The 14,577-nt window shown below is 42.8% G+C and overlaps 1 protein-coding gene across 1 annotated transcript in view; it reads right to left on the bottom strand.

Annotated features, from left to right (window-relative positions):
• Nucleotides 1-14,577, bottom strand: part of LOC101662968 (aldehyde oxidase 4) — a 78,580-nt gene that overhangs the window by 29,947 nt on the left and 34,056 nt on the right. The window contains exons 14-21 of the mRNA XM_004701741.2: nt 12,216-12,378; nt 9,000-9,092; nt 7,383-7,552; nt 6,977-7,091; nt 5,368-5,490; nt 3,233-3,329; nt 2,610-2,734; nt 1,664-1,797 (exon numbers count right to left, since the gene is read on the bottom strand). Coding sequence (XP_004701798.2) covers nt 1,664-1,797; nt 2,610-2,734; nt 3,233-3,329; nt 5,368-5,490; nt 6,977-7,091; nt 7,383-7,552; nt 9,000-9,092; nt 12,216-12,378 — 1,020 coding nt within the window. The remainder of the gene's footprint in view (nt 1-1,663; nt 1,798-2,609; nt 2,735-3,232; nt 3,330-5,367; nt 5,491-6,976; nt 7,092-7,382; nt 7,553-8,999; nt 9,093-12,215; nt 12,379-14,577) is intronic.

The raw sequence follows: 14,577 nt of genomic DNA, 5'->3' as shown, positions 1-14,577 counted from the left end.
CCACACCTTCCCCTTACTCTACTGGTATCACTACTCTCATTATCGGTCCTGAGGGGTTTAACTGTCCTGTATTCCCTGTGTTGTGAGCTCTTATTTGTACCTGTGTACATGCTCTGGTCTAGCTGGATTTGTAAGGTAGAACTGGGATCATGATAGTGGGGGGCAGGAAGCCTCTATTAAAGAACTAGAGGACAGTTGTATGTTTCCTTGGTGCTATACTGCACCCTGACTGGCTTGTCTCTTCCTTGTGACCCTTCCTTGTGATGTCCGGTTGCCTACAGATGGGCTTTGGGTCTCTACTCTGCCTTCCCCTCATTCACATTGATATATTTTTTTGTTCTCGGTCTTTGATCCCATTGATACCTCATGGTCAAACTGGCTGGTGTGCTTCATCCATGTAAACATCATTGCTTCTTAGCTAGATGTCCACTTGTTTATCTTCAAGCTATGTCTTTTGATAGCTGGGCACCATCAGCTTTCTTCACCACATTTGCTATGTACTCATTTTGTCTTCAGTGATCGTGTTGGGAAGGTGGGCATCACAGAATGCCAGGTTATTAGAACAAAGTGTTCTTGCATTAAGGGAGTACTTGAGTAGAGGCCCAATGTCTGTCTGCCACCTTGATACTTAACATATAAATATATGTACACAGATCTATTTCCCTATCGTTACATATAAATATATTTACATATGTACATGCCTGTATTTAGACCTCTATAAATGCCCATTACCTCCTATTTCTTTACACTATTTCCTTTTACTTTCCTCTTATCCCACTATCATGTTTGGCCTTCACTCAGGTTTCAGTAATTCCTCTCAGTTACATTGCCCTTGATCAAGCCTCCTTGCCCTACTTGCCATTGATTTTAGATCACTTGTGGTTCCCTTATCCCTGGGTTTGTTAACACCCATTTCCTTTCCCCACCTCCCATCTCTCGGAGACATTAGAAAGCCACATCTTTCTCCTATGGAGTGGCTGGTGGGTTTGAACTCCGACCTTGTGGTTAGTAGTTGAGTGTGTGGCCCACTCCACCACCAGGTAGGTACAAGGTTCACAAAAGTCATGGTAATTCTGGTGTCTGATTAGACCATCCAGATGATGTAGAACCAGAGCAAACATTCCCAGGCAGCTGCAGACCCCACTGGCTCATTTCAGGACAAGGTAGGTCTTTCTCATGGGTGAGGTTTTGACTCTTCTCACCTTCATCCAATGACATTTTGATTTACTTAAATGACTTAAATCATAACCATTTTAAAAAGTGATCAATGTCAATCATGAGAATTAAAGCATTTTTAAAAAGGCCTATGCACTGAGTTAAATTTCACAAAGTTAATCATTTAAAAAAAAAGAAGTTGACATTTATCTTGTACAACCATCCTGGGAGCCAGGTAGTTACCATTTTCCCCACACTGTGGATGAGCGGTGAGGCAGCTTGCTCAACATGACAGGGCAAGTGAGTGGATGGGCTGAGCCAGGACTTGAACACAGGTCCTATATTCAGTGTCCCTTCTCCTGCATCCGAATTATATCCTTTTGGACATGAAATGTGAGACAACAAGGGCTATGACCAATGGATGAATGCTGGGTACGGGACTTGAAGGCACCGGTGGCCTCATCAGGGCTGGGAGGAGGGACATGAACAGAGATAGTGTCACTCTTACTTTTTGGCAGCCACGGCACAAACAGTTCCCAGCACTGCAGGCTTGGTCACTTTCCCTCCAAATGCCCCACCAGCTCGTTTCATGTGGCAGGTAATTCTGTTCCTTGGGATTTTTAACCCAGCAGCCACAAATTCCTGCAAAAGGTTAAGTCTCTGAAGTTACGGTTTAATGATGTTTCTACTCATGCCTTCCCTCTGCCTAGTAAAAGAAATGTACTAATTCAATACTTCATCATTTACAGAGTTATACAAATATCACCATCATCTAATTTTAGAACATTTTCACCACCACCCACCCCAAGAAACCCTCTATTCATTAGCAATGCTCCCCAACCCTCCCAGCACTACTAGTTAGTAGATTAATAACCCCATGTGTGCCAGACTAGAACTGTGTTTTCAGTGGCTGAGCTTCTGGGGTAGCAGATGACCAGGCCTTTTTTCTGAGGGGCCTCTGGGTGGACATAAACCTCTAACCTTTCAGTTAGCAGCAGAGGTTACTGAGTTCCTGGGTGGTGTGGTTAACACACGCAGCTAAAAGTGCCTCAGAAATAGACTTCTTTGCCTGTGTTCCATGGATACATGAAGACATCCTTATAGCCAATTAGCTGCAAGGAATACACATGCATCCCCAAAGCTAATGCAAAAGTAGTACTAAGGCTACTGGCCTTCTGAGATTAAGCTTTACACTAGCAAATACGATAAACAGAAGATGAACTTTGTCCTAGATTTTGGAAGTTAGCACAGTCTTCAGATTGCCCTGAAAGAGCTGTACCTTGTAAGGAAATATTTGCCCATTTTCTTCATTCTGAACTTCAGCTAATGGAAACATGCGGAGAGTCTGGGGCTTGGGAGCAGAGGCATCGAAAGGCACTCTGTGGAGTGCTGAGTGTGAGGGCCTCACAGCTTATGACCAACTGCAGTCTCGTTTTCCAAAACTGTCCTCTTACCTGCACGTGGGTTGTATGCTGTGTTCCGAGATGCAACTCCATTTCTTTATCTCCTTCTTTTGGGATAGCCAGGATGGTCTGCGTTTCCATGTAAAAATGTTCCTGTCCTTCCACATGGACTTCACCTGTAAAGCATAAACATACAAAAACATTGAATTGAAAGTCCCTATTTGGTGAACAAGAAGCCCTGGCAGGGTCGTGGGCTCTGCATTGAGCTGTTAACTGAAAGGTCAGTGGTTCAATCCACCAGTCACTCCTTGGGTGGAAAAAGAGGCTGTTTGTTCCTGTAAAAATTTGAAAGCCATGCTGAGACCTGAGCAAGCCTTACAGCGGAGACCTGTGCCAGCCTTGAGATGCTTCCATCCCCATTGAGTCCATAGGACTTTTCACCCACCGACCTGTGATTTTCCTGCATCATTGCATGTGGCTGTGTGAGTCTGAAAAGCATTTATGGATCAGTATTGGACTTATGGGCTAATATCAGTCTTATGGACTTGATCTGGACTGGACTGGGATGTTTTCTCAATATACAATTACTCTTTGATATAAAGTTCTTTCTTACACATATATAGGTATCTCTGGATTTGTTTCTTTAATCAACCCTGTCTAACACAATCACTTACCTTCAATGATTTGATCAACATATTTAAAGGCTTGCTCTACATTTCCTTGTTCAATTTTTTTCTCAACAGAAAGAAATGAATTGTGCTCTAGGGCTTGCTGTGATGGAAAAACAAAAAACAAAACAAAACAAAAAAGGTGAAGCAATGTCATGCGAGTAAGTCATGAACAAGAATGGATAACAACGAATAATACCAATAACAAATAAGTCAATGGCCTCTTATCAATCTCACAGCCTTACTCTACCAGATCTTCACAGTGAGACAATCAAAATGTGTGAAGAGTCAGTAGAAGTTCATGCAAATGGATGACAGGCATTGGTGACCCAAGCGATTTGTTCAGGGCTCTGGGGAGGAGCTGAGAGGGATATGAAGATGTATAAAACATGATCCCCATTCTGTGGAGATCTAATTGATGGTGATCTGAGATCATTTGCTCTCTAGGTGTTAGTTTCAGGGCTAGGACAGCGCAGGGGCAACAACACAAGTAATGGGAAAAGGAGGAAGCCAGTGGGGTGGGCTGTGTGTAGGTGACCTGAACTGGACAGGACTAGGACTGGGATAGATGAGAGAGGGGAAATCATTTGAAGTCAAGGGCACTTCTGAAATGGAAACTGACACCAAGCTAGAGGAGGCCAGGCTCGCTGGCGTGCCAGTTTTCTTCAAGTAGTAGTGGGAAGTAAACTTGGTAGGGTGGGACGAAGCTGGATGTTGACAGACCTCCATATTATGAAGTTGGAGCCTTATCTAAAGGGGATGCTATTGGGAAAATGGTCTGATGAACTTGGGTTAGAAAAGTTAGGTGCTCGTTAGGTGCAGGTGAGTCAATAATCTTAATGTGAACAGATGGTCTGCTCTTTCTCATAGTGGGTGGGGGTGTGGAGGGTGGGGATGGTGTTGAAATCCCTGCCTTTACAGTTAGCAGCTGAGCATTGAACCGTTGTGCCACCATAGGTAGGTAGATTGAAATGAAATCACGAGAGCCTCTCTCAGTAGTTCTTGAGTAAATTCAACAATAAGATAGTAAGCGTTAGTGGAATAGAGGTGAAAGGAAGATTGAAAAGAAAATCCAGGCTGAAAGGGCACTTAAAAGGATGACTACATAAGACTTGAACTTAGCTCTGCTGAGAGGACAGGGGAAGATCAGCGAGGGAACGTGTCCAGCACACATTATTGAAAGCGGACAATGGGAGCTGTACTTCGAAAGGCACTGAGAATGCAGAGCGCAATACACACATCCTTTCCCTCATTAACAACAACAGAAGAAAAAATAGCAGTTAACATCTATTGAATCCATTACATGCCCCAGATGCTATTCTTTCTAAGCACTGTGATTCTCTCATGTAAATCTCGTCATATCTTTTAGATGTACTTTCATGATTACCATTATGAAGACGTGGGCACAGAGTTTAAGTAACTTTAATAATGTTATAATAGCTATTAAGAGGTGAAGTGGACAAGCCCCAGAGGTGCGATTAGATAAGGGTTGTATTACTACTGTAAGATCTGTGGTTCAAGTTCATCAGCGGTGCTGAGGGAGAAAGGTGAGGCTATTTGCTTCCAGAAAGAATATGGCCTCTGAAACCCCACCTAAAGTCATTAGGAGTAGAAATTGACTGGAGAGCAGTGGGCTTATGTTTTGTTTTGAAGAGATTGAGTCAGACTATAAATCCAAGCTTTGGCTCCAGAGCTGGGGCTGGATAATTGGGAGGAGGGACAGAGGTGCCAATGGTTGTAAGGCAGTACATGTTTATGGCTTTTATGACTTTCATCATGCCCTGGATTTCCCCAGGGGCTAGTTTTGAATACGAGGTCATGTGAACCATCCTCTGGTGTTGCTAATCTGTAATCTGAGGCCATGACTTGGCAAGTGGCCGGGAGAAGAGACGTGGATACAGGATGCTTCCTTTCTTGGGTGCCTGTAGAAGCACTTCAGGAAGAACAGAGGCACTAGATGGGAAATGTCTCCTTTTGTCTGAAGGCTCAGATTGCTGCAACCTTCACTGGAGAACTATAATGATCACACAAGGTATAGGCGGAGCCCAAATTATACTGCTTTCTGACTGGATGGGTTGAATTCTGCTCAGAGCACGCTCCTTCTCCGAGTCATGCCAGAGGATACACAGAGGCTTCACTACCTCTATTGTTATGATCCTGGGGTCTATGTCTTCGTAAGCAATCTTCACTTTTTTGGCTGCCTCTCTTGCATGAGCGTAGGTATCGGCAGCCACCGTGCAGACGATCTGACCCACACAAATGACCTGCAGAAAAGCCACATGTAATGAGCTAAAGCAGAAGTGGATATAAAGCAGACACGGTTCCCACATTCTTAAAGTAAGTCCCTTTTGTGTCTAAAATAAAGATAATGAGAACAAATATAAAAACAGGAGCTTGAGTGGAATGGGGGAGGAGGGCACCAAATGGGTCTAGAATTATCTGCCTGTAGTTATCTGGCTTCTGATGATCCATTGTATTCCTTGCCGTTCCCAAACCATACACCCTGATCCTGCCATCTTGAAATTCGGTGGGTTCTTTAACATTCTGTGCTCCACATGACGGAGGAGCCCTGGTGGCTTAGTAGGTTACAAGGTGGGCTCCTACCCACAAGGTCAACAATTGGCAACCACCAGTGGCACTGAGGGAGCAAGGTGAGGCTTTTGACTCCTGTCAAAAGTTACCGCTTCAGACAGCCCCAGAAACATTTACACTCTGTCCTACAGGATCACTACCCACTGGAATTGACTAAATGGCAAAGATTTTGGTTTGCATATAGTAAGAGCTCTGGTCTGGCCCAATGGTTGAGCACTTGGATGCTGCCTAAAACTGTCGGTGGTTGGGCCACCCCAGCTGCCCTGCAGGAGATAAGTGTGGCAGTCTGTCTCCTTTTTAAGAAATGTACACTCTTGGAAATCTGATGGGGCAGTTCTATGATTCATCATGAACGCAATCACACCCAAGTTTCATGACATTTTAGGTGTTGTGTCAGAGAGGGCCTCACGATTTTGATCAGAATCTCAGAGAGACGCATAGTTGGAGAGAGAGGTTGAAAACCACGGGAGTAGAGGGATTGGATTATCCCAGTCTTTATGGTAAGTTTTGGTGTCTTAAAATATTGTCATTTTGGCATTGCCAGCAAAGCATGTGAATAAGAAACCACACCCCACTGTGGCTTCCTCTAGTTCCTAAATGCTTCTTCCACCTCCCCCCCCACCGCCCCACTAAATCAAACCCCCACCCCCCGCCCCACTATCATGATCTGAATTCTACCTTGCAAGTCTGGCTAGACCAGAGGATGTACACTGGTACAGATAGGAACCAGAAACACAGGGAACACAGGACGGATGATCCCTTCAGGACCAGTGGTGTGAGTGGTGATACTGGGAGGGTAGAGGGAGAGTGGGTTGGAAAGGGGGAACCAATTACAAGGATCTACATGTGACCTCCTCCCTGGGGGACAGAAAACAGAAAAGTGGGTGAAGGGAGACATTGGACAGGGCAAGAAATGACAAAATAATAATTTATAAATTATCAAGGGCTCATGAGGGAGTGGGGAGCGGGGAGGGAGGGGGAAAAATGAGGACTTGATGCCAGGGGCTTAGGTGGAGAGCAAATGTTTTGAGAATGATGAAGGCAATGAATGTCTAAATGTGCTTTACACAATGGATGTATGTATGGATTGTGATAAGAGTTGTGTGAGCCCCTAACAAAATGATTAAAATAAAAAGAAGCCACACGCAAGCCGCGCACCTCATTCTGTGCGTAGAAAACCTCTCCAAGATAGTGATTGTCTCCCGGCACATCCTCCGCCGTTATGACATCAACAACACCGGGAAGCGCCAGGGCTTCAGAAGTATCTATTAACCTAGGAGGAAAATTTGAAAGTTGCAGGAGGGTGGCTCACAGTGCAGGAAAGACGATGGTTCAAACAAAGAGACAAACAACAGTGGGCCTCATGACTGAATCAGCAATCGTCTCGGTTGAAAATACCATTGTATAGTAGGTACTCTAACACTCCGCTTAAAAAAGAAACATTGATTCCCAACAGGGACTGAGTATTCTTAATTTAAATGTTGAATAAACTCCCCAATAGGCAGCTGTGAGCTCCGTGCAGTAGCATTCACTGGGGATACAAGGCCGTCTTTTCTCTCCTTACAGGATTTTTGCATGTGCCCTGGTGCTGGTGACCGGAGCCAGGAAGAGTTCCCGGGCGATGGGGGCGATGTCATCACAGTACACAGCTTCTCCTGTGGCGTGTTTAATGGCTGACTGGTGCATGACGGGGTGGCCAATGGGATCTTGTGGGGGTTGGCGGGGATCCACGCACTGTTAATGAACAAAGCAAGTTAACCGAACACTAGAAATCCGTGAGCACTGAACGGTGAGTCTGATACATTGGATTAACTCACACAGGAACACTACAGGTAACTGGGTATCCAGATCAGGGAGTCAAAGTTCATGAATATCCATTGAGAAGTGGGGTCTGGGATATGCTGCTTATCCTCCCCCTCAAAAGCAAAGCAGAGCGAAACACCCAGAGAAGATGTTGGTCCTGTTTTCTCAAGCATTCCCCAATTTTGCTCAGTCATCAGAATCCACCCAAGTGCGCATGGAAACGCTGTGGCCAAATTCATGGAGCAATGGCAGGAATTTGCTCTGGGGGCACTGTGACTTAGGAGCGAGGCTATTAACTGCCAGGTGGGGCTGAAAACCCACGGTGGCTGCGTATGAGAAAGATGAGACTGCTCTCGTAAAGATGGACGCTTTCCTCAACCTGTGAGTTGCTCCGAGTGGAAACCGTCTCCGTGGCAATGGTTGGAATATGTAAAATGAAAGGATGCAGCTACCTGGGAGATCCAGGGTTGTTGTTACAATTTGGGGAGAGTTTTATGGAGGTGATACATTGACGTAACCCTATTTTCTAGCTATGATGATGCGCAGTGCTTTCAAATCCACATAAAATATCCCCTCTCTACCCGTGTCTGCTCACATAGATAAGATGTTTTCACCTTTGATAAACACCTAAGCCCCCAACATGAGTTTCAAATAGACTTGATCAGTAAAATCCTCATGCACTGTGCCCTCTTCCTGTCACATTTCCGGCAAAACCCACAGTAATGTGTGGGTCTGCTCCATTGTTGTGCCTGGGGTCCTCCACCCCCGCCTTCTCCTCACGTGGCCCTGCCTGGGACCCCAAGGACGGTGAGGATACTTACTACACGTGACATGTTCGGGCTTTCCTCACTTGATTCACATTCAACTTCATCATCTCTCCACCACCACTAACACGTGTCAAGTTAAAATACACGTTGGAGATAGGTGTTAAAAGGAGGACAGAGACATTGGTTAAGGAGAGTAAGGCATATCAGGCAGCAAAACGGAGACCAGTGGCGCGAGGAGATTCAGAATCTCATTCCTTGTGCACTCTTCCCGGAGTAAAAGCAAAGAAGCCAAACCAAGGACGTTGTGTGTGGCCGACAGTAGGTAGCACTAGCTAACCACCGTGCACTTCGCCTTTGGAGGAATACAAAATAAAGTGACTGATGTGAAGGCGGTGGAATTTTAGAAAGTATTGTTACCATTGTTGAAGAGGGTATGCACATAATTTTGAAAGTCAGGTAGTGTCAAAAAGACTTGTAGTGCTCTTCTATTTCTACCAAACTAGTCACTTTTTAAAAACTGGAAATTAAGAAAACAAATGAATTTGGTTGTTGTTCAGAATGTATTTTGAATGCGCAAACAGATTGACTCCCCCAAAGTCCTTCCCACCAACCTCAAACATCTGAAGTCCTTGTGGTGTCGCTATGGGAAACTCTTTGAGGGCGCTCAGGAACTCTTCTGGGATATCAGGGAACTTCTGGGGGTTCTGAAAAAAATTGTACAGATTGAGTGATTAGGTTGGAAAAGGGTGTCTAAGAGACATTATCCAATTGACTGTCCCACGCTTCAGACACCAATTCTGTTGCCATAAAGCCTGGGGCTTCTAGATTCCTAGCCTAGTAGGGATTAAAAAAAACTATATTTTTATATGCACACAGAAATATGAACATCATTTCCAGGATGTGAAGAAGTGAAAAATTATCTTCGTGACACTGTCTCCCTTTGAATAAGGGGACATTATGTACATATTATATATATATTTATAATATGTATTTAAAAGTTACATATACATATATACTTAACTTTTCATTCTTTTCCCATTAACTTTTTGAAACCCCCCTGGGAAAAGCACCCCCCCACACACCCCCACACATGCGTATATACTTGTAAATGGAAGCTGTGGTTTGAATTGGTTCAAGGTTTTTGATACAGATCTTAAGGAAGCAATTGAGGGACTGGGCAAAGCTTGAGCTCCAGGGATGTTCAACTGGAGATTAGTTGCGACAGTGAAAAATAATAGACCTCATCCTAATAGCCAACAATAGGAAATGGCTAGCCATAGTATGCTACATCCAAAATGTTTAATACTCTGCAGTCACTATAAGGAATTTTATAGAAGTAGATATTTATTGATGTGTACGAAAGGCATTTGCAATGAAGAAGTCATGGGTCTTGCAAAAGTCTGTTATGCGATCTCCAGCTTCATTTCTATCCCCAAGGCCACATTTTTCAAAAACGGATCTTTTATTTTTGTTTCTAATTTTTGTATTTCAATCACTAGTAACTATCAATACATCTTGATTTCATGCTTGATCAACCATTAAATATCATTTCATTGAGAATTATTTAATGGCTTTAAAATATACTTATAAGTAAAGTAAGCAAGCTATACTAAGTATATATATACTAAGTGTATGTGACATATACACAGAAACACCTTTAGAGAAATATTCAGAGTACACACACCAGATATCAGTTGTGTTTGTTGTTTGGTGCTCGCCACTTGGCCCTGACTCCTAGCAACCCTTAATACAATGGAAGGAAACACTGCCAGGTCCTGCACCACCCTCATCATTGTTCTCGCCCTTGAGCTGATTGGGGCAGCCACTCTGTCAATCCATCTGTTGAGGGCCTTCTTAAGAGTGTTAATCTATTGGTGAGAATCCTGGTGTCACAGTGGTTAAAGCACTAAGCTACTAACTGAAAGACTGGGAGCTTGAACACCAGAGCTGTGGCAGTCTGTTTTTGTAAAGATTTACAGTCTTTGTAAATTAGACTTTACCCATGAATATGTATGTTTGACAGAAGATATTTCCATATATTTAGTTAGATGTGCTGCAAACATACTTAAGGACCTAATTAGAGTATACAGGTGTAAAACTTATGAAAACTTCTTAGCCATAACCAAACACCTTGAAGAAACAAAGTGTTCTTGGGGGTTCAGGAGCCTAGTTTCAGGGGACATCAATGTCATTTGGCATAACAAAGAAAATGTTCTATATTAAGGTGACCAGATTTTAACATTGGTAAAGCGGGACACCATTGATAAAACTCATATCCTGGCGAAATAGCCACATGGCAGCCGAAAACTGTATACCCTAGCTTGTCGTGCATTCTTTCCAAAAATCAGGACTTTTTAAAAACGCCGCGGGATGCGGGGAAAAATTGTTAAAAATCGGGACTATCCTGCCAAAAGCGAGATGTCTGGTCACCTTATTCTATATCCCACTTTGGTGAGAATTGACTGGAGTCTTCAAAGCTTATGAGCAGTAGCCATCTAAGGTGCAGTCATCGGTCAGTCTCTCCCTGCTGGAGCAAACAAGCGTGAAATAAAAGAAAGAGCCATGTAAACAATGGCCCAAAGGCCTAAGTGGTCACGTGAACCTCATAGGAGGTCCTGGATAGAGTGGAAGTCTTCACAAAACAAAAAATGAATTTAAAAAAGACAGACACTGAGACATCTTTCAGGCCTGGAACTTTCATGGTTCAACATTCACTAAAACAGGCAGGACAATAAGGTAAATCAACAATACCAGGGAGGCATGTGTGTCTTAGAACCATTAACCATGTAATACCAAAAGGGCAGCATCTGCCCACGGATAAAATTCACAAGGCGGGAAGGGGAAAGAAGGATGAACAGAAATGGAAGACACGGGAGAAAGGGCTCAGAGTGCTGTTGCTTTGTGGAGATTCCAGTGGATGTCAAGGAACAACACGTATGCAGAGTAGAACTGTTCCATCGAGTTTTCAAGGCGAGACCCTTGCAGAAGTAGATAGCCAAACCTGTCTTCAGAGGCTCCTCTGGCTGTTATTTTAAATTTATTTTTACTAAAAACGATATTATTTATTTTATTTTATTAAAAATTATTTTTATTTATCATTTTATTGGGGGCTCTGACAGCTCTTAAAGCAATCCATACATCAGTTGTAGCAAGAATATTTGTACATATGTTGCCATCATTATTTTCTAGACATTTACTTCCTATTGAGCCCTTGGTATCAGCTCCTCTTTTTTCCTCCACCCCCCCCACCCTCGTGACCCCTTGATCAATGATAAATTATTATGATTTTCATATCTTACACTGACTCCTGTCTCCTTCCCCCATGTTTTCTGTTGTTCGTTACCCAGGAAAGGGGTTTGTGTGGTTATTTGTTGATCACTGCGATTGGTTACCCCTTCCTCCCCGCTGCTTCCCCACCTTCCTCCTACCCTCCTGGAAGCACTACTCCTGTTCCTGTTCCTGGATTCTGTGTGCCGTGAGCTCTCTCTCTGTTCTGTACCTGTGCACATGCTTCAGTCTCTTTCTGTTATTGTTAGGAGCCTTTGAGTTAGTTCCGCTTCGTAGCGAATTCATGTGACAGTAGAGTAGACATGTCCCACAAGGTTGCCTGGGTGTATTCTTTGTGAGAGTGGATTGCCATGCTTTCCTTCAGAGACGCTTCTAGGTAGGTGCCAACCACCATTTGTTGTTGTTGTTGTTGCAGTCAAGCACTTAATCCTTCATACCGCCAGATGCCCATGCTGTATTATAAGACCAGGCAGAGCCTCATTCTCATTCACATGGATGCTAACATTCAGCATGTCAAGGCTCCCAGGGAAGTCACTTACTATTTTGTTCAGTCCTCGCTTCACTTTGAGGTAGAACTTGAAGAGTAAGCTGATGATCAGGGTTCGCCTATATTCCACCATGCCGCCCTTGGCATCTGGGGGGATGTGAATTTCATTTAAGACTAGTCTGCAGGCGTCGCTGAGCATGTGATCATCCCATGGTCTGGAAGGAAAGAAGTGGATGTTCACAGAAGAGGCAAAAACAAACAGTACACTGGGCAAGGAAAGAAGGAAACAATCTATTTTCACTTTAGAGATCTAAACAAAACATCTTCAAAATATTTCACTGGCTCTCTTTTAGTATCTAATACAGTTGTTCCCAATTTTGTCTATACCAAATCCTTCTTTAATATGGTTTTGAATTTTGTGGGCTGGCTGTGTTGATTTGCCTCAAATAGTTTGGGTTAAAAGGTACTATAAATGGAAGTTTCCTGAGATCTGGATCTTTGTCTTGCTTCTTGCTGGATCTCCAGCAACTGCGTTAGAATATGTGCTATATTAAATAGGTAATAACTAAATTATTGAAGATAGTTGTAAACCAAAAACTTGCACAAGAAAATGAAAAACCAAAAGAGACCTACATAAATGGGAGAATGTACCATGTTCATGGATAGGAAGACTTACTACTGTGAAAATGTCAACATTACTCAAGGTAACCTATAAATATAATGCAATTTTAATCACAAATCCCAGAATTATTTTTCAAAGAAATAAAAAAACTAAACTAATGGAAAGAAACTTAGGATTAAAAAAACACTACCAAAACACAAAAACAAAGAGGAAGCCTATTTGAGCCCTGATTTTAAAATATATGTATTACATAGCCAAGGTAGACATAGCAGTTTGGTATTGGTACAATGATAGACATGTGAATCTGAATGGAGAACCCAGAAATACAACCAAGTACATACAGACACCTGATTTTTCATAAAGGGCTAAAGCATATTAAATAGGGAAGAGAGCTTTTTATTTTCAACAAATAGTGCTGGAAAAATTATATCCCCTCTGCAAAAGAATGAAACAGGACACATGACTTTATACCATACAGAAAAAACAAATTCAAGATGTAGTAAAGACATCAGTATAAACCCTAGAACTATAAAGGATATCAATGAAAAATAGGGACAAATTTACAGCCCTAATACACAGCATAAAGACATTATCAAACTTAATGAAAACCACTCACATGACAGAAGACAAAATAGAGGACCACTGAGACCTCCTAAATGCACATTTATGCACAACAAAAGATTTTATCTAAAGAGTAAAGAAAATCCACAGATTGGGGGAAATGTTTTGGCAATGATATATTAGGTAAAAGGCTAATCTCTAAAATCTTCGAAAACTGTAACACTTAAGAAAGGAAAATGAGGGAATACCAAAAATAGACTTTTGGGCCAGTGTGTGGCACCCCATCAGACTCACCAGGAAAACACTTCTAAGGATCAACAAACAGACCTTGAATTATATACAGGCTTTTATTTTCTTTTGTTGCTTTGTTTTGCTATGTCTTGTTTTTGTGTGCATATTATTATCTCTGCAGGTCTATCTGGATATGATAGGTGGGATAAACAATCTGGAGGAGAAAACAACGGACCAATGGTTCTGGGGGACATAGAAGAGGGGGAGGCAGGGAAAAGGAAGTGAGTGTTAACAAACACAGGAACAAGGGAACAACAAATAATCCAAAATCGATGGCAAGGAGGGTGTAGGAGGCCTGGTAGACCTTGATCTAGGGCAATATAATCAAGAGGAATTACTGAAACCTAAATGAAGGCTGAACATGATAGTGGGACAAGAGGAAAGTAAAAGGAAATAGAGGAAAGAACTAGGAGGCAAAGGACATTTATAGAAGTCTAAATACAGGCATGTATATATGTATGTATATTTATATATGACGATGGGGAAATAGATCTATGTACATATATTTATAGGTTTAGTATTAAGGTAACAGATGGACATTGGGTCTCTATTTAAGTACTCCCTCTATTCAAGAACACTTTGTTCTATTAACCTGGCATTCTTTGATGCTCACCTTCCCGACAAGATCGCTGAAGACAAAGCGGGTGCATAAGCAAATGTGGTGAAGAAAGCTGATGGTGCCCGACTATCAAAAGAGGTAGCATGTGGGGTCTTACAGGCTTGAAGATAAACAAGGGGCCATCAAGCTGAGAAGCAACAAAACTCACATGGAAGAAGCACACCAGCCTGTGTGATCATGAGGTGTTGATAGGATCAGATATCAGAGAACCAAAAATCATATCAATGCAAATGAGGGGGAGGGTGGAGTGGGGACCCAAAGCCCATCTGTAGGCAATTGGACATCCCCTTATAGAAGGGTTGTGGGGAGGAGATGAGCCAG

This window comes from Echinops telfairi, unplaced genomic scaffold (genome assembly GCF_000313985.2).
Source record: "Echinops telfairi isolate 266 unplaced genomic scaffold, ASM31398v2 ScPeMD7_3;HRSCAF=10, whole genome shotgun sequence".
In the NCBI taxonomy this organism is placed as follows: Eukaryota; Metazoa; Chordata; class Mammalia; order Afrosoricida; family Tenrecidae; genus Echinops; species Echinops telfairi.
The sequence above is the reverse complement of the archived record's forward strand: the minus strand, read 5'-3'. Positions and strand labels throughout refer to the sequence as shown.